Here is a 21,721-nt window from a genome sequence, read left to right on the forward strand (position 1 = left end):
TGATTTAAAAATGCCAATGAGTTAAAAATAGTTTCTGGCACAAGATCAATTACCTCCACTTTGTCTTTCCAATAATACCTGTCTGCATATTTCAGATGATGAAGATGGGCATTGAGGTTTAGATTGAGGTTCATTATTGTCACGTGTACCAAGGTACAGTCAATGTTTTGTATGTTATCCAACCAAATACCATACATAAATACAACATAGACACAAAATGCAGGAGTAACTCAGCGGGACAGGCAGCATCTCTGGAGAAAAGGAATGGGTGATGTTTCGGGTCGAGACCCTTCTTCAGACTGATGTCAGGGGAGAGAGAGAGATACGTAGATAAAGAAGTGTAAGGTGTGAAAACAGGACAAAGGGAATCGAGATCAGGGAAAATGTAGGATAGATCATTGTTAGCTGGGAGAAGGTGACAAAGATCTACTCTACATTTTTCTTGATCTCTGCCCACTCACCCAACCTACCCGTCACCCTGCTGCCTCATAGCATCCTCCACGCAGCTCACACTGCCACCCAGTTTTGTGTCATTCGCAAAATTGGAGATGTTACATTTAATTCCCTGGTCTAAATCGTTAATATCAATGATGGGACATTGCTATCTCATGTTGACCAAACCTGTCACATTCGGCTGGAGACACAGCGCAGACGTGGCTACCTCCAGCACCCTGTGTTTTTTTTTCAAGACTCCAGCATCTGCAGTTCCTTGTGTCACCAGCTTTTTAACAGTTTGGATCAAGCTCATACACCGACTTGACATGGGACACCAAACTGAAAGCGCGAGATATATGTGATATCAAAAAACAAACAAACAAAATGTGATATCAAAAAAGGAAGGTACATTGGTGCAGCGGTAGAGTTGCTGCCTTACAGCGCCCGAGACCAGGGTTCAATACTGACCACAGGTGCTGTCTGAACGGGGTTTGTACGTTCTCCCTGCGACTGCATGAGTTTTCTCCGGGTGCTCCATTCCAAAGATATGCAGGTTTGTAGGTTAATTGGCTTCTGTCATTTATCCCTTGTGTGTAGGTTGGAGCTAGTGGACAGGTGATCACTGGGCTGAAGGGCCTGTTTTCACTAAAGTGACCTAAACTAAACTTAGTAGGTCGAGCAGCATCTATGCATACAAAGGAATAGACTACATTTCAAGTCGAGATTTCATCAGGATATTCAGGCGAGAGGGGAAAGATTTAATATGAACCTGAGGGGCAACTTTTTCACTCAGAGGGGGGTGGGTAAACGGAATGAGTTGCCAGAGGAGGTACTTGAGGCAGCTAATAACAACATTTAAAAGATATTTGGACAGGTATATGGACAGAAAAGGTTTACAGGGATTTGAGCCTAAGGCGGGTGCGACTGGTGCAGATGGGGCATCTTGGCTGGCATGGGCGAGTTGGGCTGAAGGGCCTGACTCTATGACTAAGAGCGAAGATAGCCGGTATAAAGAGGGGTGAAACAGTGAATGATAGGGACCAGGTGGTGCGCAGATGGAGTCATCAGTGGGGAGAAGTGATAGTCTTACAGCGTGGAAACAGATCCTTCAGCCCAACTTGCCCACGCAGGCCTATATGCCCCATCTACAATTTGTTAACAATTTGTTAACAAATTGTAGATGTTGCAATATTTAATACCCTTCATGTAACCAGAACCACTACCAGAGACCAGTGCTGAACTACTATCTACCTCTTTAATGACTCTCGGACTATCCTTGATCGGACCTTGCTGGCTTTACCTTGCCCTAAATGTCATTCCCTTATCATGTATCTGTACACCGTAAATGGATCGATTGTAATCATGTATTGCCTTTCTACTGAATGGTTAGCACACATAGAAACATAGAAAATAGGTACAAGAGTAGGCCATTCGGCCCTTCGAGCCTGCACCGTCATTCAATATGATCATGGCTGATCATCCAACTCAGTATCCTGTACCTGCCTTCTCTCCATACCCCCTGATCCCTTTAGCCACAAGGGCCACATCTAACTCCCTCTTAAATATAGCCAATGAACTGGCCTCAACTACCTTCTGTGGCAGAGAAGTCTAGAGATTCACCACTCTCCGTGTGAAGAATGTTTTCCTCATCTCGGTCCTAAAAGATTTCCCCCTTATCCTTAAACTGTGACCCCTTGTTCTGGACTTCCCCAACATCGGGAACAATCTTCCTGCATCTAGCCTGTCCAACCCCTTAAGAATTTTGTAAGTTTCTATAAGATCCCCCCTCAATCTTCTAAATTCTAGCGAGTACAAACCGAGTCTATCCAGTCTTTCTTCATATGAAAGTCCTGACATCCCAGGAATCAGTCTGGTGAACCTTCTCTGTACTCCCTCTATGGCAAGAATGTCCTTCCTCAGATTAGGAGACCAAAACTGTACGCAATACTCCAGGTGTGGTCTCACCAAGACCCTGTACAACTGCAGTAGAACCTCCCTGCTCCTATACTCAAATCCTTTTGCTATGAATGCTAACATACCATTCGCTTTCTTCACTGCCTGCTGCACCTGCATGCCTACTTTTTATGACTGGTGTACCATGACACCCAGGTCTCGTTGCATCTCCCCCTTTCCTAATTGGTCACCATTCAGATAATAGTCTACTTTCCTGTTTTTGCCGCCAAAGTGGATAACCTCACATTTATCCACATTATACTGCATCTGCCATGCATTTGCCCACTCACCCAGCCTATCCAAGTCACCTTGCAGCCTCCTAGCATCCTCCTCACAGCTAACACTGCCCCCCACACAACAAAAGCTTTTCATTGCACCGTGATACATGTGACAATAAACAAAACGAACTAAACTACTAGTTGACATGTATGAAAGAGAATGTCAAGTACTGTTCCATATTGAAAAGCAGTTTAAAATACAGCATGGAAATTACTGTTAAGAACAGACTAAGTAAACTGTTCACTATCACGTGTGTGGCTTTTCTTTACAACAAGAAACTCAAAAACGTTGAAGGACTAAAATAAATATTTGTCTGAAGAAAGGTCTCGATCTGAAACATCACCCATTCCTTCTCTCCAGAGATGCTGCCTGTCCTGCTGAGTTACTCCAGCCTTTTGTGTCTATCTTCGGTTTAAACCAGCATCTGCAGTTCCTTCACAAAAGAAATATTAAGTTGCTCCTAGGGAGCCATAAAATTCTGAAGAAATAATCGTTGGAGAATAAAGGTATTGCATCATGAAGTTGGTTTAGCGATGCTCTACCTCGTACAGGTAATTGCCGTTAATCCGTTCTTAAAACAATTAAGAAAGATTACACCACACCAAATCCTCAGCTTCTATAATCTACCTGATACATTTATTTAAATTCCCACCACTGAGAACACAGATTTATTGTTAGAAGAAAGAACAAAGAAAGCAAATGAAAAATTAAAAGCAAAGGAAAGGTATCCAGAGAAAACCTAAACGGTGGATTTATGTCCATTGAAATCATGTGTGAAAGTGAGAAAAGAATTAGCATGGTTTTAAATCAAATGAAAATGATTTTCAACGCTTTCGCAACAAAGCCCAGCAAAAAACTGTGCAGAACAAGGACAAATATTCCATTTTTTATATGAGGTCCTGCATTGATCTTCCCATCCTTATTTCAAATTTGTTGTAAGTCATCAATTGATGGAGAGCCTCATGAGTTCTGCTGCTCTAACTGAACTGAAGAGCAAACTATTTATTATAGAAGGCAGGTCACTGCAATCACTTTCTTGACTCGAGAGGCACACCATGTTAACTGAAAAACAAGACCTTTTATTTCATACTGATTTTGAGTGTGTGAGTGCAATATCAGCCACATCCTTATATCTTTCTGTGCACTTTTTCAACGGATAGCTCAAAGAATTATAGCAGTATTCATAAACGGAAGGTTATTACAAATAACAAATTAATTCATATGTAGGAAGGAACTGCAGATGCTGGTTTAAACCGAAGATAGACACAAAAAGTTGGAATAACTCAGCGGGACAGGCAGCATCTCCGGAGAGAAGGAATGGGTGACATTTGGGTCGAGACCCTTAGAGTCATAGTCATAGAGTAATACAGTGTGGAAACAGGCCCTTCGGCCCAACTTGCCCACACCGGCCAACATGTCCCAGCTACACTAGTCCTACCTACTTGCGTTTGGTCCATATCCCTCTAAACTTGTTCTATCCATGTACCTTCTTCTTCAGATAAGTGGATTAAACTGAATTAAATCAGTTTAGTAAGAGCTTATTAAAGTTCCAAATCATCGCTACATAATATGGTACCACACGGTATGTGCATTGATAAAAGTATGCCTGGAGGAAATGAATTATAAAAGGATTTTTTTCCCTGATTCATTAGAGCTACATCTAATAGGTTTAACCGTACCTACCACTTCATGCATATGTTATTAATTCTTGAATCAGTATTTGCCTTTATATTTAAATGTACTGGGTAATGTGGGTAATTCAAAATCCTATTCCAGAACAATTAATAATAAAAACCGAAGATAGACACAAAAAGCTGGAGTAACTCAGCGGGACAGGCAGCATCTCAGGAGAGAAGGAATGGGTGACGTTTTGGGTCTCGCAGTTCCTTCTTCCACTTAATAATAAAGTCCGTCTGAAATAGAAAGCTTCACTTAGTGAGCTGCTGATAAATGGAGTTCAACGTTCAAGGAGCTGAAACAAGTCGTGTCCTGGGTATAATTTCTCTCCCTATCCCTCACAGGAGTGTAATGGTCAGTCAGCTTCAGACAAATAAGTGCACTTGAGGCAGCAATAGGCCCAGCTAATGAGCACAAAAAATAGTAGAAGATATCCATTGAATAATTTAAACAATACCGGCTAAGGAATGAAATGATTTAATAACAAGATGCAGTTAGTTGTGTGCATTCGCAGATATGACTTCAATGCAGAAGGAAGAATATAAGACGTTTACTGCATATTCCGGGCGTGCCAACCTCATTATAAGGCTAAGTCTCAGCGCTCAAAAGCACAAATCTTCCCGTCACTTAACTTTTAGCCCTAGTGAGACAAACATCAGACTGAAGATCGACTGTGATTCGAAGTCTCACTGATTTGAAAGAAAAACTGTCCATTGAATTTGTCAAGTCGGGTCAAGTTTACCATCCTATGCACAAGTACAGTGAAGTACTGGTACAGGTTTGGGCGGCACAGCGGTAGAGTTGCTGCCTTACAGCGCCAGAGACCCGGGTTCAATCCTGACTGCGGGGTTTGTACGTTTTCCCCGTGACCTGCGTGGGTTTCCTCCCACACTCCAAAGATGTGCAGGTTTGTAGGTTAACTGGCTTTGGTAAAATTGTAAAGTTGTCCCAAGTGTGTATAATAGTGTTAGTGCAAGGGGTGATGCTGGTCGGCGCAGACTCAGTGGGCCAAAAGGACTGTTTCCACATTGTATCTCTAAAGTCTAAAGTTTAAATTAAAATCTTGCTTCCAGCAGCATCACGGGCAAATAGACTCAATCAAACACACATTAATTATACATAGTTTAAACATAAATTAACACATACAATCCTGCAAGACAGGAAGAAACTAAAAGACTGTGCAGAAATAAAGACATTAGTTCAAAACACAATTAGAACTATATAGACTGGTTCCTATGTTCAATTATGGATCTACAGTCATCTGATTACCCCGAGCACAGGCATCAATGGATGTGTTTGATTTAATCTCAGTGGCTTTACTTTAGACTTTAGAGATACAGTGCGGATACAGGCCCTTCGGCCCACTGAGTTTGCGCCGACCAGTGATCCAGCACTATCCCTACAGGCTAGGGACAATTTACATTTTTTCCAGACTGAAGAAGGGACTCGACCCGAAACGTCGCCCATTCCTTCTCTCCAGTGATGCTGCCTGTCCCGCTGAGTTACTCCAGCATTTTGTGTCTACCTATTTAAACCAGCATCTGCAGTTCTTTCCTACAACCTAGAAACCTGTGCGTCCTTGTAGTATGGGAGGAAACCTGAGCACCGAGTGAAAACCCACATGGTCACAGGGAGAACGTACAAACCAGTTACAGACAGCACCCGCAGTCAGGATCGAACGCGAATCTCATGCGCTGTAAGGCAGCAACTCTTCCGTTGCGCCACCGTGCCACCCTTTGTGTCGATGGGAGGACCTAAAGAGTTAATAGGGGTGTGAGATGGTTGGCCACCTCTTCGCAGAGTATGGATTTGCGAAGAGGGTCTGATGAATGATGCAAGGATCCTTGTCGCGGTTCATCCCGAACTGCTCCGTGAGAGTCTTCTGATTCACGTGGCTGTTCCCTGAGACACACTGGCAGACAGACATCAGCTGCTGCTGGAAGGTCATCAACTCGGTGGAGGACGCTCTTTGGACTGCCTGAAATTTGTTGGCCTCCCAACGCAAGATGTTCGTCTGGGAATGTTGCCGACTGGCCCATTCCAAACTGCAGGAGTACATGCTGAGGGACTCGCTGAAGCTCGGAGCAGGCATCACCAAGGCTCTGTAGGGGAGGACCACAGTCTAGGGACATGGAGTGGCAGTGTCCGGTGGAGATATCCTTCAAATCCCTTTAGAATTGTTACCAAAAAATTCAGATACCTCGGAGTTTACGTTACCAGAAAATATTCCCTTCTGTTCAGGACAAATTTCCCTCCATTAATCACTGAACTCCATACGTAATTCAATTTTGGAAAACTATTTCTCTTCTCGGTAGACTAAATGCCGTAAAAATGATCTTTCTCCCGCAACTTTTATACCTATTCCAGTCAATACTGATATATCTTCCCAACATTTTTTTTCAAAATAATTGATTCCATTGTCACTAATTTCATCTGGGATTATAAAAGCCACCGAATACATAAAAGACATCTTTGTAAATCTAAAGTGAATGGAGGACTAGCCCTACCAAAGTTCCTCATTTACTATTGGGCAACCAATATTAAAACTATAATTTTCTGAATAGATGATTCATGCCATCAGGCAAACTGGCTAAAAATGGAAAGAGAAGATTGCTTGCCTTTTTGCATAGGCTCGATTGTCCTGTCTCCAATATCCCTGAACAAGTCAACGTATGAGCATAATCCGATAATACATAGTACTATTCGCCTTTGGAAACAGCTGAAGCCCAGTCTCAAATTGAGAGACATGCCTCTCCTTCTTCCCATTGCAAATAATCCCTCTTTTAAACCCTCTACTCTAGATGGTGTTTTTGTTCAATGGAAGAACCAGGGAATCAAGACATTGGGAGACCTTTATCAGAAGGGGACTCTCTCCTCCTTTCAAGAATTGCAGGAGAAATACGATCTGAACACCAATAACTTTTTCAGATACCTCCAAGTTAGGGACTACGTGAGATTTATAGGCATTCATGGGAAGATGAGATAGGTCAACACATCCCCAAGGATATATGGGACAAAAGCCGACAATACATACATTATTGCTCTCTAAATGCCAGACTGTCTGATACAGTTTAAAGTGCTGCACAGGCTATGTTACTCAAAGACCAAATTGAGCAAGATTTTCCCCATTGTTCACCCTTCTTGTGATAAATGTCAGTCTCAAGAAGCCACCTTAACCCACAGTTTTGTACTGTGTAAAAAAATAGAAAGTTTTTGGACGGAAGTATGCAGCGTCACCTCTAAAACACTGAAAACTCCACTTGAGCCAGACCCAAAATTAATAATACTGGGAATATCAGAGGCATGTAGCAACCTTACGGTCTCTCAAAGACGCTTTCTTGATTACAGCAAAAAACTTATACTTAAATTTTGGAAAAAGACAACAGTCCCCTCAGTGAAGATGTGGATTACGGAAATGACAGATACACTAGATCTAGAAAGAATTAGGTTTGTCTTGATTGACAAACCGGAACGATTTTTAAAAATATGGTCTCCTTTTATTGAATTTCTTGAGCAATACAATGGTTGAACACAAACTCAAAACTGATTGTAAGGCTGGGTGAGTGGGCGCATGGGTGGGTTGATGGACATATCTCCTCCTCTTTCTCTTTCTTTTCTCTTCTCTTTCTTCTCCTTTCAATTTAATATTCTGTTTGTAAAATGTTAAAATTGAAGCCGTGCCAGAGTTGTAAAATTGTGAAGTTACTTTTTTGTTGTACAATTGCTTCCAATAAAAATATATATCAAAAAAACAAGTGGAAAAATATACAGTTGTTGCTTCAGGTTAATGCATTCGTATTTTAAATGTTCACTGCAGGCATAGAAACATAGAAACGTAGAAAACAGGTGCAGGAGTAGGCCATTCGCCCCTTTGAGCCAGCACCGCCATTCAATATAATCATAGCTGATCATCCAAAATCAGTCCCACGTTCCTGCTTTCTCCCCATTTGATTCCAAGAGTTCTAAACAGGTATTCTAAACAGGTTCTAAATGTTGAAGATAGACACAAAATGCTGAGGTAACTCAGCAGGTACTAAATGTTTCCTGTGTTTTCACATATTCGGACAAAGGGTCTTCAGCCTGAAACATTAATCCTATTTCTCTTTCCACAGATTATGTCTGGCTTGCTGAGTGTTTGCAGCATTTGTCTGCTTTTGTTTCAGGGTTCCAGCATTTGGTCGTGACCCGAAACGTCGCCTATCCATGTTCTCCAGGGATGCTCAGCTGGCCCGCTGAGTTACTCCAGCACTTTGTGTCCATTTTTTGTAAACCCGCATCTGCAGAAATCTGGATGAAAACAGCACCTCATGGGCAGCTTGGAGCAACTCCTTGGGCAACTTACAACCCAGCGGTATGAACATTGATTGCTCTAATTTTAAGTAACCCCTACATTCCCTCCCTTCCCCCATCCCACAACACGAGTCGTCCCACCAGTTCCACTGTTCGCATCCTTGTATCCCTTCGTTATCACCTCTTTCCCCAGCCAACAATGGACCATTTTGGGCTCCATCATTCCTTGGTCATCTGTTGCCGGCCCTGCTTTGTTCCGGCCATGTCATATCTCCAGTTCCCTCCCCTCTACTTTCAGTCTGAAGAAGGGTCCCGACCCGAAACGTCACCATCCTTTTTCTCCAGAGATGCTGCCTGACCCGCTGAGTTACTCCAGCGTTTTGTGTCTATCTACAATTCCTTATTTCTAATGTATTATATTTATTGTCTCAGAAACAGGCGTGTTGATAGGCAATAAGTTTTAAAGTGTCTTTAATACTGTAAGACATATCTGGGTACCTCATAATAGTTCACGTTGAACTGCCTTTCCCCCTCGAGGCCGGCACAGTGACACAGCTGTAGAGTTGCTGCCTTAGAGCACCAGAGGCCCGGGTTCCATCCTGACTACGGGTGCTGTCTGTACAGAGTTTGTACAAAGACAATTGGTGCAGTAGTAGGCCATTCGGCCCTTCGAGCCAGCACCGCCATTCAAAGTGTTCATGGCTGATCATCCACAATCAGTACCCCGTTCCTGCCTTCTCCCCATAACCCTTGATTCCGCTAGCCCAAACAGCTCTACCTAGCTCTCTTTTGAATGCACCCAGTGAATTGGCTTCCATTGCCTTCTGAGGCAGATAATTCCACAAATTTACAACTATGTGCATCCATGTATGTTCTTCCGGTGAACTGCGTGGGATTTCTCCGAGATCTTCGATTTCCTCCCTTATTCCAAAGGCGTACAGGCTATTTGGCTTGGTATAAATGTAAAATTGTCCCTAGTGTGCGTAAGATAGTGTTAATGTGTGGGGATCGCTGGTCGGTGGGCATGTTTCCGTAGTTTATCTCTAAATTAAACTAAACTAAACTCTGTGACACTGAGCCCAATCCGCTTACCATGCCAACCAGCACAGGACATGGGATGTAAATCCTCCCAACCCACACATCAATCACAAACCATTGATCGGTATTACTGTCCTCTTCAGAGACAACGTTTGAAGAAGGGTCCCAAATCAGAAAATCATCTGTCCATTTCCATTCAAAAAACTTTTGTTTCGTTTAGTTTATTGTCATGCAGTTTAGTTTAATTTAGTTTATTTATAGTCACTTGTACTGAGGTACAGTGAAAAGCTTTTGTTGCATGCTAACCAGTCAGCGGAAAGGCAATACATGATGAATACCATCGAGCCATTCACAGTGAACAGATATAGGATGCAGGAGCCATTCACTCCTCCCTGCCTGTGTAGGAATAGCAACGGAAAGTTGGATATTGGAATAGTTTGAAATTCCCATTACACACGATAAAGGAATAATGTTTAGAGCAAGGTAAAGCCAGTAAAGTGCGATCAAAGATAGTCCGAGAGTCTCCAATGAGGTAGATAGTAGTTCAGGACTGCTCTCTAGTTGTGGGAGGATAGTTCAGTTGCCGAGGTACAGTGAAAGGTTTTTTATTGCGTGCTAATCAGTCAGTGGAAAGACAATACATGATTACAATTGAGCCGTCCACAGTGCTACAGATATTGCATGACGAAGGAACTGCAGATGCTGGTTTATACCGAAGATAGACAGAAAATGCTGGAGTAACTCAGCGGGACAGAGAGCATCTCTGGAGGGAAGGAATGGGTGACGTTTCGGCTCGAAACCCTTCTTCAAACATGACAATGCTCCCTGACCCAAACTGCTGAGTTTCTCCGGCACGTTGTGTTTTTGTTCAGTTCCCCTAGTTGTTCTTTACACAATCAAATTGCTGCTAGAGAATTAAACTGGGTTTCAGTGGCCACATTCACAGCAGTACCAACACTAATTTATATGCCCCCTGCTGCTGTGAGGTAAAAGTACGCTCGTTATTCATACATGGACAATTAAGTCAAATTATAGATTTGCAAAAACAAAAATTACTGCCACTGAAGTAGGTGCCACAATATGTTACTCTCCATTACATAGATGGGGAAGATGGCAGCTTTGCCCTTTATGGTACTTTGATTATCCTTCTACTGACTCAACGACAGGTTTGGGGTAAACAAATGTTTTGGTTAAAACAGCAGAGGAATGGAGAAAAACAATACTTTGCTTCGAGTAATGCTCTAAGTTTTTTGTAGCTTGTCATTTAAGAACATGAGACAGGCAATGTACATTCACACCTGGAGTGAGAAACACAGTAGATAGCAGAAGATGATTCATACCATCTTCGGCTGCACAATAAACTAATTTAACGTTGTAATATTAAGTTTTGATGATAGCAGGGGAAACATAATTTATAACAATTTTGATGTAAAATATTATGATATTCATGGAGGCATGTGGATTATGGCGATTAAATTCTGGTTTAATGAAAGCACTGCCACATAATGCAGAATAATTGCTTTCACTTTTGAAGGATTAATATATCAAACTCTAATGTTTAAACAGAGCGTGGGAGTGAAGTATCAGCTAAATTAACGCACTCCTATCAGTTCCAGTCATCGATGTTGTAAGACAGTTCACTACATTGGTTTTATAAGTTCACTAGACCAAGTGCAGACCCATTGGGTCTGCTCCCACAACGCGAGAACTCACCACTCACCCGTTCCCCCAATGCAATATTGCACCACTCACGCATAGCCCCCAACTGCGCAGGCACGGCTCATTTCTTCTCATCCCCCAGCACTCCCTCCTCCTCATCTTCATCCTCCCTCTTCAATCCCTAGAGAGGGAGGGGGGGTAGAGCGGTAGAGGGAGGGTGGTAGAGGGAATGGGAGGGAGGTGGAGTGGGAGGGAGGGAGGGTAGAGAGGGAGAGAGCGAGGGAGGGTGAGGGAGGGAGGTAGAGAGGGAGGGAGGTAGAGAGGGAGGGGGGTAGAGAGGGAGGGGGGTAGAGAGGGAGGGGGGTAGAGAGTGAGAGGGAGGGGTAGATGGGGGAGAGGTAGGGGAGGGGAGAGGGAGGGTAGAGAGAGGGGAGGGGGGTAGAGATAGAGGGATGGGGTAGAGAGAGAGGGAGGGGGGTAGAGGGAACGGGAGGGGGGTAGAGTGGGAGGGAGGTAGAGAGGGAGAGGACGAGGGAGGAGGAGGGAGGAAGTAGAGAGTAAGGGGGAAGAGAGGTGGGAGTGAGGGGAGATAGGGAAGGGGCATCTCCCTCCTCCACATCACCCCCCTCCCCCCCCCATCTGCCTCCTCCATCCCACTCCCCACCCCATCTCCCTCCTCATTTCTCTCATCCTCTTCCCCTCACTCCGATTCCCTGCCCCAGGACCTACCCAGGTCATAGAGCAGCGCCAGGGCCTGGAACTAGGCCTGGTTCTCGGCCCGGCCCTGACTGTAGACTCCAGCCGTCAGCTCGGCCACCGCCTGGGCTGTAGTGCAGACCCCGACTTCATCTCCGGGCTCGTCCCTGAGCCCGGACTCAGGCTCGTCCTTGGTTCCAGCGGCGGGTTCTTTCTCGGCACCGGTCACAGTCCCATCCCAAGCCCCAGGCTCGGCCCTCACTCCAGCTCCAGCACCACCCTTCCCACTGGGCTTCGGGCGCTGGCATTCGCCGCCACTCCACGTTCAACGCAAGCGCTGGAGTGCCACTCCCTCCCGGAGTGTCCCGTCCTGCCTTGTGAGTGCATTGTTACGTAATTCTGGTTTTTTTCCCGAAATTGGTGAGTTTTCGCGCTGTTTTTAAAACTTTAAACGATTAACAACTTCGGAAATATAGGTGGGAATGCGTCAGGAAGATGTTTGTCGTCTCGACTGAAAAAATGTGAGTAGGATGTGTGAAAATGGGAAGTGGCCTAGCGTTTGGTAGAAAATAGGAATTGACCAGATATTGACACACACGCACACACACACACACAGCCACAAACAAGACAAAGAGTTTTAGTATTATAGAGTTCATTGGTTCTCAGAGCAGAATTAGGCCATTCGGCCCATCAAGTCAATCAAGACTGATCTATCTTTCCCTCTCAACCCCATTCTTCTCCCTTCATCCCATAACCCCTGAAACCCTTACTAATCAAGAATTTATCAATCTCCACCTTAAAAATACCGAATAACTTGGCCTCCACAGCCTTCTATGGCAATTAATTCTAGATTCACCACCTCCTGACTAAAGAAATTCCTATGCAACGCCTTTCTAAAGGTATGTTCTTTTATTCTGAGGCTATGGCCCTTGGTCCTAGACTCCCCCTCTAGTGGAAATGTCCTTTCCACATTCACTCTATCCAGGCCTTTCACTATTCGTTTTGTGGTTGCTGTGAATCTCAACTCAAATGTGGAATTAACAATTCAAACAGTCCTTTAGTTGGGAAATGTATGAGCTACTTATACAGCTACATGATCTAAAGAGAGCAACAAAAGGAAGACATAGGTCTCTGAAAACGTGACCATCAGGTTACAAGAACAGCTTCTTCCCCACTACCAAAATACCAGCTAAACTATGTACAAGTCATTGGCGATTGTACATGACATAGCTGAGGCCACATTTAGAGTAGTGTGTTCAGTTTTGATCACCTTGTTATAGGAAAGATGTTGTTATGCAGGGAAAAGGTAGAGGAAAGATTTATGAGTATGTTGCCAGGACTCGAAGGCCTGAGCTATAGGGAGAGGTTGTGCAGGATAGGATTTTATTCCTTGGAGTCAGGTGGACGAGGGGTGATCTTATAGATATGTATATGATCATGAGAGGAATAGATAGGGTAAATACACAGAGTATTTGGATATGTACAAGGATAAGAGGTTTAGTGGGACACTGGGTAGATGGGACTAGTGTGATGGGCATGTTGGTCGAGGTGGGCAAGTTGGACCGAAGGGCCTGTTTCCACACTGTGTGACTCTATGACTCTAACCCAGGGTAGGGAAATCAAGAACCAGAGGACATCAGTTTAAAGTGAGGGAAGAAAATGTTAATAGGAAACTGAGGGGCAACTTGTTTTACACAAACGGTGGTGGTGTATGGAACAGGCTGCCAGAGTTTGTTGAGGCAAGTACTATTACAACATTTTAAAAACATTTGGACATGGACATGGATAGGATAGGTTTAGAGGGATATGGGCCAAATGCAGGCAGGTGGGACTGGTGTTGATCGGACATGTTGGTTGATGCAGGCAGGTCGGGCTGAAGGGCCTGTTGCCACGCTGTATATCTCTATAACTATGCTTTGATTGCACTAATGGTATTGAGCTGGCTTTTGTACTAATATTGGGGGTTTTAGGTTATTGAATCATTTTGTTATCCATGTACTGTATTTACAGGCCTATTATGTTAATGCAAGTTAGAATTTCATTATACCATTGTCGGTACATAAGATAATTCAACAATTTAATGACTTTTGATCTTGACTCGAAAAGCAGCAGAGCTCGTCTAATTTCCCTACGTTACGTACATATCCCTTGAAATCTTACCTATCCATGTACCTGTCCAAATGTCTTTTAAAATATTATTATTGCACCTGTCAACTACTTCTTTCATACACTCACCACCCTCTCTGTGAAAAAGTCGCACCTCAGATTCCCATTAAATCTTTCCCCTCTCACCTTAAATCTATGTCCCCCGATTCTTGATTTCATACTGGCAAAAGACTCTCTATTAACCCACGCAATTTTAAACATCTCTATAAGCCCGCCTCCTAGCCTCCTGTGCTCTAATGAAATAAAGTTCTAGTCTGCCCAACCTCTCCCTATAGCACAGGCCCTCAGGTCCTGGCATAATCATCACAAATCTTCTCTGCACACTTTCCAGCTTAATGACATCTTTCATATAGCAGGGTGAACAAAGCTGAACACAATACTACAAATGCGGCCTCACCAACGTCTTGTGCAACTGGAATATAATGTCCCAAAGATAGGCACAAAATGCTGGATTAAATCAGCGGGCCAGGCAGCGTCTTTGGAGAAAAAGAATAGGTGATGTTTCGAGTCAGACTCCTTCTTCAGACTCGTCAGATACAGACCCGATACAAGCTCGAGTCTGAAGAGGTTTCCGACCCAAAACGTCACCTATTCTTCTTCTCCAGAGTTGCTGCCTGACCCACTGAGTTACTCCAGCATTTTGTGTCTATCCTCGGTATAAACTAGCATCTGCAGTTTCTCAGACAAAATATGTAGGAAGGAACTGCAAAAGCTGGTTTACACCGAAGATAAATATGAAATGCTGGAGTGACGGAAATGCTGGAGAGCCATTTAGAGCGGAGATGAGGAAACACTGTTTCACACAGAGAGTTGTGAGTCTGTGGAATTCTCTGCCTCAGAGGGCGGTGGAGGCCGGTTCTCTGTATGCTTTCAAGGGAGTGCTAGATAGGGCTCTTAAAGATAGCGGAGTCAGGGGATATGGGGATACGGCAGGAACGGGGTACTGATTGTAGATGATTAGCCATGATCACATTGAATGGCGGTGCTGGCTCGAATGGCCTACTCCTGCACCTATTGTCTATTGTCTATTGACTCAGCGGGTCAGGCAGCATCTCTGGAGAAACGGAATAGGAATATTTACTACTATGGTACTTTGTGTCTATCTGCAGTCCTCCCTACACATAATGTCCCAGCCTTTATACCCTGACTGATGAGGGCTAACATGTCAAAAGCTTTCTTCACCGCCCCATCTACCTGTGTCATTGTTTTTTACTACTAACTAACGTAAATGCAAGAGATAGTTTCATTAGCCTCTGCTAAATTTAACACAGAACTGAGTCAATGCCTGAAGACACTCTGACAGCTCAGCTAGCAATCCACCCAACCACTGAACTATTAGGACAGGTCACCTCTGTTGGCTTCATTAAAAACAATGTGAATTACTTGCCACAGACAGTAAGCAGTACCTTGAATGTATTCATGCTCTGTAATGACGGAGGGAGAGAGGCAGTGGAGGAAGCCAGTATGAATAACAGCTCCAGGCAGGTATTTGCTGGAAAGGTCATGCAGTGCACACCAATATCCTTCTCCCACTTCTCCTGCGCTCTAGAGGGGGGGAGAAAAAATAAGCCATAATTTAGAAACTTTTCAAAGGAATATTTCAAAAGACTGAACTTCCAGTAAAAACTATAATAAAGGACTGGGCAACTGCCAGTCTTCCACAACATTCCCCCCTCATAGAGGAACGATGCGTGTGTGTCCAGGTGCATCTCTATCATTGGGAGGACATTGAGAACAAAATCTTCCCATTTGGAAGACACCACGTTAGCTTGTAGTTACCTGCTAAAAACATGAAATTTTATCTTTTTTTAACAATTTCTAAACAAAGCACGGAAACAGCGCGCTGGGCCCCGCGAGTTCACGCCGAATGTCGATCACTGTTGACTCTAGTTCTATGTTATCCCACTTTCTCATCCACTCCCTCCAGACTAAGCACCATTTTGCAGAGGCCGATCAACCTATAAACACGCACGACTTTGGGATGTGGGAGGAAGCCGGAACACGCAGTGGTAACCCAAGCTGTCGTAGAGAAAACGTGCAGACGACAGCATCCCGAGGACAAGATCAAACCTGGGTCTCTGGCGCTGTGAGGCAGCAGCTTTAGACTTTAGGCCTGCTGCCACGTGCAGCAGCAGGCAGTAGACAGAACTTGTCGGTGAACTTTTGTATCTTTGTTGGTGCCAAAACATGGCAACACCAAAGACATTAGGTTTAATTGGCTTGGTATAAATGAAAATTGTTCGGTTAATCGGCTTGGTATAAAAGTAAATTGTCCCTGGTATGTGTAGGATGGTGTTAATGTGCGGGGATCGCAGGTCGGCGCGGACTCGGTGGGCCGAAGAACCTGTTTCCGCGCTGTATCTCTAAACTAAACGAAAACTAAACTTGTGTATTGCCTAGGTTGTATGCAAAACAAAACCTTTCACTGTACCTAGGTACAAGTGACCAAAAGTATAATTCAGTCATTCATGCATAGTTTCTTGGAAGTAGTTCACTAATACTTAACCAGCATGTCTTACCTTTCCTAAGAGGACTAAAAAAGGGATCATTAAACAACTTAATTTACATTAATGTAAGGCAGAACCAAGTAGATTAAATTCCATCTTTTATGAGAACTTATGATACACACGTCATGAATGGGACTCTAGATAAGACAATAATGTCTTGGATTAATAGAGCTCCCTATACATTTTCAATTATTTTCCAATTAACATCTTTTGACTCTATTTGAAGCTGCAATGCCCAAGGAATTGGCTGGCTTTTAAGCCAGATCTGCCCCAAGTCTGATAGAAAGGAAATGTCATCCTACTGCAAAAGATTAAATAGGTTATTAATTCCCGCAGTTTCTAATTAACTTTTTCAACAATTCTAAAATCTAATAGAATCTAATAGAGGGCATTAGATTAAGTAATTTAGTGTAAATTGTCATTTGCATTCTAAATGAGTGGAACCATTATTATGCGATTTCAATCAGAAAGGGTAAGGAAATATAAGCAAGTATTGTTTTGAATATTTGCTGCATTTAACAGTTCACATCTTGATTAATAGATAGAAATTTTAACTCCACAAAGGTTTAGACACTTCCAGCTCATTTATAACATTTTAAACAGAAACAAACTTTTAATAAGGACAAAGATGCTGAAGTTTATGAAAATAAAGGCGGTGTTTTTTTAAGGCGGAGATTGACGGATTCTTGATTAGTACGGGTGTCAAGGGTTGTGGGGAATGGGATTGAGAAGGAAAGATAGATCAGCCATGATTGTATGGCGGAGTGGATTTGATGGGCCAGCTCCTCAAACCTATGAACTCTTGAGCGAGAACCAAAGCCTGAAGGAGCTCAGCGTGTCACGTAGCAACTGTGGAGGGAATGGACAGATGATATTTCAGGTCAGGATGCCACCTGACTGTTGGACTCCTCCAGAACATAGAAACATAGAAAACAGGTGCAGGAGTAGGTCATTCAGCCCTTCGAACCAGCACCGCCATTCAATATGATCATGGCTGATCATCCAACTCAGTAATGGTGCTGGTTTCCAACGGGAACAGTGATGGACGTACCACACGTCTCTGTCCTCCAGTTCCTGCGGACTTCCGCCGCTGGAAGTGTAGGATTTTGGCGTGTGTGCTTTATCATCATTCCTTACAATGTTATGTACGACATTGTTCGCAACTTCTACTGAAGCGTGGATGGCCGTTGGCTCGCTAGAAGCTCATCCGCCCTTTGACAGGTCTTGTTTTTGGTCCTGCTGGGGGTCCACAGCCCCCTCCTCACCTGGCAAACCAGGTGGGGGAGACGGTTTAGTCGCTGACTATCCGACCATGGAGTAGGTAGCACGGGATTACATGGCACCCGTGGCGGGGGGAGCTCCCCCTCGACCTGGCCTGACAACAACCATGAGGCTATTAAACACTACAAACTCCAACTAAGCTCCAAACTACATAGATTGCAGCAGGGTAACCAAAACTGAACACAGTACTCTAAATAAGTCTATATCCCGCTGTATTTATTTTTCAACGTGTTTGGCCGGCCATGGATTTTTACAATGGCGCAGAACATCAAATAGTCAAGAGTGTTTTATTGTCATATGTCCCAGATAGAACAATGAAATTCTTACTTGCGGCAGCACAACAGAATATGTAAACATCGGGCTCTGTAAACAATATCATAAATTAGAAAAAAATAGTTCAGTGTGTATATATACACAGCAAAATCAATAACCCCACTCTCACCATCGACGGCACCACTGTCTCCCCATCTCCCCAGGCCCACAACCTTGGCGTGATCTTTGATTCCACCCTCTCCCTTGAGCCTCACATCCACCATGTCATTAAAACCTCCTTCTTTCATCTCCGCAACATCACCAAACTCAGACCCTCTCTCACACCTCCCGATGCTGAAAGACATCCATGCCTTCATCTCCTCCCGACTGGACTACTGCAACTCACTTCTCCTTGGCATCAGCTCCACCTACGTCAACCGACACAACTGGTCCAGAATGCAGCCGCCCGACTCATCACCCACACCAAATCCTGGCATCACATCACTCCAGTCCTCAAACAACTTCACTGGCTTCTCATCTCCCATCGGATCAACTACAAAATCCTGATCCTCACCTACAAAGCCCTCCACCATCTGGCCCCCCCATATCTCACTGACCTCCTCTCCCCCTACCAATCCTCACGGTCCCTCAGATCCACATCAGCCGGTCTCCTCTCCATCCACAAGTCCAACCTCCGCAGTTTTGGGGACAGAGCCTTCTCCAGGGCAGCTCCCAGGCTCTGAAACTCCCTCCCCCAACTGATCCGCAATTCCGTGTCCCTCACCATCTTCCAGTCCCGCCTCAAGACCCATCTCTTCACCTCTGCCTATCCTTAGCCCCACGTCCCCCTCCCTTTTCATCTGTGCATTAATTGCCTCATATTGTGTTTTGAATTGTATTCTGTCTTTACTTTGTGTACTAGTCATGTCTCTACTATTTATTTCATTCCCCTTACATGTTTTTCCTCTACCTGCTAAATTTTTGTAAGGTGTCCTTGAGACTCTTGAAAGGCGCCCATAAATAAAATTTATTATTATTATTATTATTATTATATATACACATACGCACACACATACGTACACATAAAAAACAAACAATCGTGCAAAAAGACAAAACCAATACCCCCAAGTCAAGTCAAGTCAAGAGAGTTTATTGTCATGTGTCCCAGATAGGACAATGAAATTCTTGCTTGCTGCAGCAAAACAGAATATTTAGGCATAAATACAGATCAGATCAGTGTGACCATATACCATAGAGTGGAACCCAAAGGAACATTGTTCCAAGACCGCAGTTACCCTGCCCCTGTGGACACTCTGCTGGCTCCAGTGTGACCCATTGCTCAGTCTTCCTCCACAATACTCCTGGGCTGCAGGCCTTCATAATACAAGCTCCATCTCAATGCAGATCCATGACTGGACTCTCAAAAACACGGAGAACGTGGTGAGGCTCCACCACCACCTCCGCTGGCTCTCAGAGCCATCTGTGTGATCAGCCCCACTGAACATTTGTGAAGAGATGTTCTTCCTTGAGGTTGCACCAGGGGTTTGTTGGAACAGTTAGCAAGGTGCTTTCACAGGTACTATCGCAGGGACTGAAGAATAAGGAAGACCCATCGGATGCACTGCGGTGGAACAAATATGATGCGAGACCAAACGTGGGTGAACAGAATGGGGGTTTTCAGTATGAAGTGTGGTCGGGGGTTGGGGGACTCTTTAGAGTCATAGAGTCAAACAGCGTGGAAACAGACCCTTCAGCCCAACTTGCCCCATCTACACTAGTCCCACCTGCCTGCTTTTGGCCTATATCCCTAAACCTACCCTATCCATGTACCTGTCTGTTTCTTAAAAGTTACGATATTACCTGCCTCAACTACCTCCTCCAGCAGCTCATTCCATACACCCACCACCTTTTGTGTACAATGGTTATCCCCCAGATTCCCATTAAATCTTTCCCTCCACACCTTAAACCTATATCCTCTGTTTCCCGATTCCCCTACTCTGGGCAAGACTCTGTGCGTTTACCTGATATATTCCACTCATGATTTTGTAAACCTCTGTACGATCATCCTTCTGCGCTCCAAAGAATTGAGTCCTAATCTGCCCAACCTCCCCCTATAGCTCAGGCCCTCGAGTCCTGGCAACATCCTCGTAAGTCTTCTCTGCGCCCTTGTCAACTTGACAACATCTTTCCTATAACATGGAGCCCAGAACTGAACACCATAATCTAAATGCGGTCTCACCAACGTCTTTATATAATTAAGCAACATGACCTCCCAACTTCTATACTCAATGCTCCGACTGATGAAGGCCAATGTGCGAAAAGCCTTCTTGACCACCCGATCTACCTGTGATGCCACTTTCAACGAAGTGAAGTGTGGACGTAAGTGGTCGTGGGACTCGGTGAGCTTCTGAAAGCATGAAAATATGATTACTTGCCAGCTATAATGCTGTAATGAAGAAGAGCACTCGTTCAGTTCATTTGTTTCACTTTGTCCCTCGTTGTTGAGATGTCTTCAAAAGAGAAGGGCATTACACATAACGAAAGGCCCATGAAATTTGGGATGGTATTAGCATTTAATCCAGATCTATGCGCACTAAATCTTTCCTGTTGCCAACACTGATTTAGCGTTCTTTTTCAATGCATCCTTGCATCTTTTTTTCCTCGTGTTTTACTTACGCGCAAATTACGCGTACAGCTGCGACATCATTGCAGTTCTGGGAAGATATTGATTATTGCCCGAATGTATCGAGCAAGCTTAATGAGATGGTATCGCTATAATATTTCACTCATAAATAATGAGGTTTAGTATAGGGCTTATGGTGAGCAACTTTGGCCAATAAACAACAAGACACCTGAAACTGTGCAGGGGTCATCCTAACACCTAACGAAGAAATACTTACTGTTGTTTTTTTTCTTTGAGCCACGACAAAGGTCTGAAGGTAAAGAACCCACCCTTCTTCAGTTAGGGGAGCGGGAAACAAGAGATATGGAATGGCAAGGTGTAAAAACGACAGATCAAAGCAGGGAATGGTCAAGGAAATGTAGAATTGTATATGAAATGTAGAAATGTATATATTTATATTGTGGTATATGGACACACTGATCTGTTTTGTAGTAAATGCCTACTATGTTCTGTGTGCTAAGCAAAGCAAGAATTTCAGTGTCCTATCAGGGACACATGACAATAAACTCACTTGAACTTGAACTTGAATTGTTAATTTGTTAGATGAGGGGAAGGTGACAACGAGGCATGCAACAGTAAATTTCCCCCGAAACGTCTAATTTGACTGTTTGTCTGCCCCATTACTTCTCTCCAGAGAGGCTGCCTAACCCGCTGAGTTACTCCAGCATTTTGTGTCTGTCTTTGGTATAAACAGGCATCTGCAGTTCCTTCCTACACAGAAAACTGAAAGTAATCATTAGACGAACGTTATTTACCAAGATTATCTGACTATATCAAATTAGGAGTCACGGAGTCCCTAGACTCT

At 43.9% G+C, this 21,721-nt stretch overlaps 1 protein-coding gene across 1 annotated transcript in view; it reads right to left on the bottom strand.

Moving 5' to 3' along the window:
• Positions 1 to 21,721, bottom strand: part of ube3d (ubiquitin protein ligase E3D) — a 139,093-nt gene that overhangs the window by 26,009 nt on the left and 91,363 nt on the right. The window contains exon 9 of the mRNA XM_033020831.1: positions 15,600 to 15,738. Within this exon, the coding sequence (XP_032876722.1) occupies positions 15,600 to 15,738 (139 nt within the window). The remainder of the gene's footprint in view (positions 1 to 15,599; positions 15,739 to 21,721) is intronic.

The sequence above is a fragment of the Amblyraja radiata genome, chromosome 5, assembly GCF_010909765.2.
Source record: "Amblyraja radiata isolate CabotCenter1 chromosome 5, sAmbRad1.1.pri, whole genome shotgun sequence".
Classification (NCBI taxonomy): Eukaryota; Metazoa; Chordata; class Chondrichthyes; order Rajiformes; family Rajidae; genus Amblyraja; species Amblyraja radiata.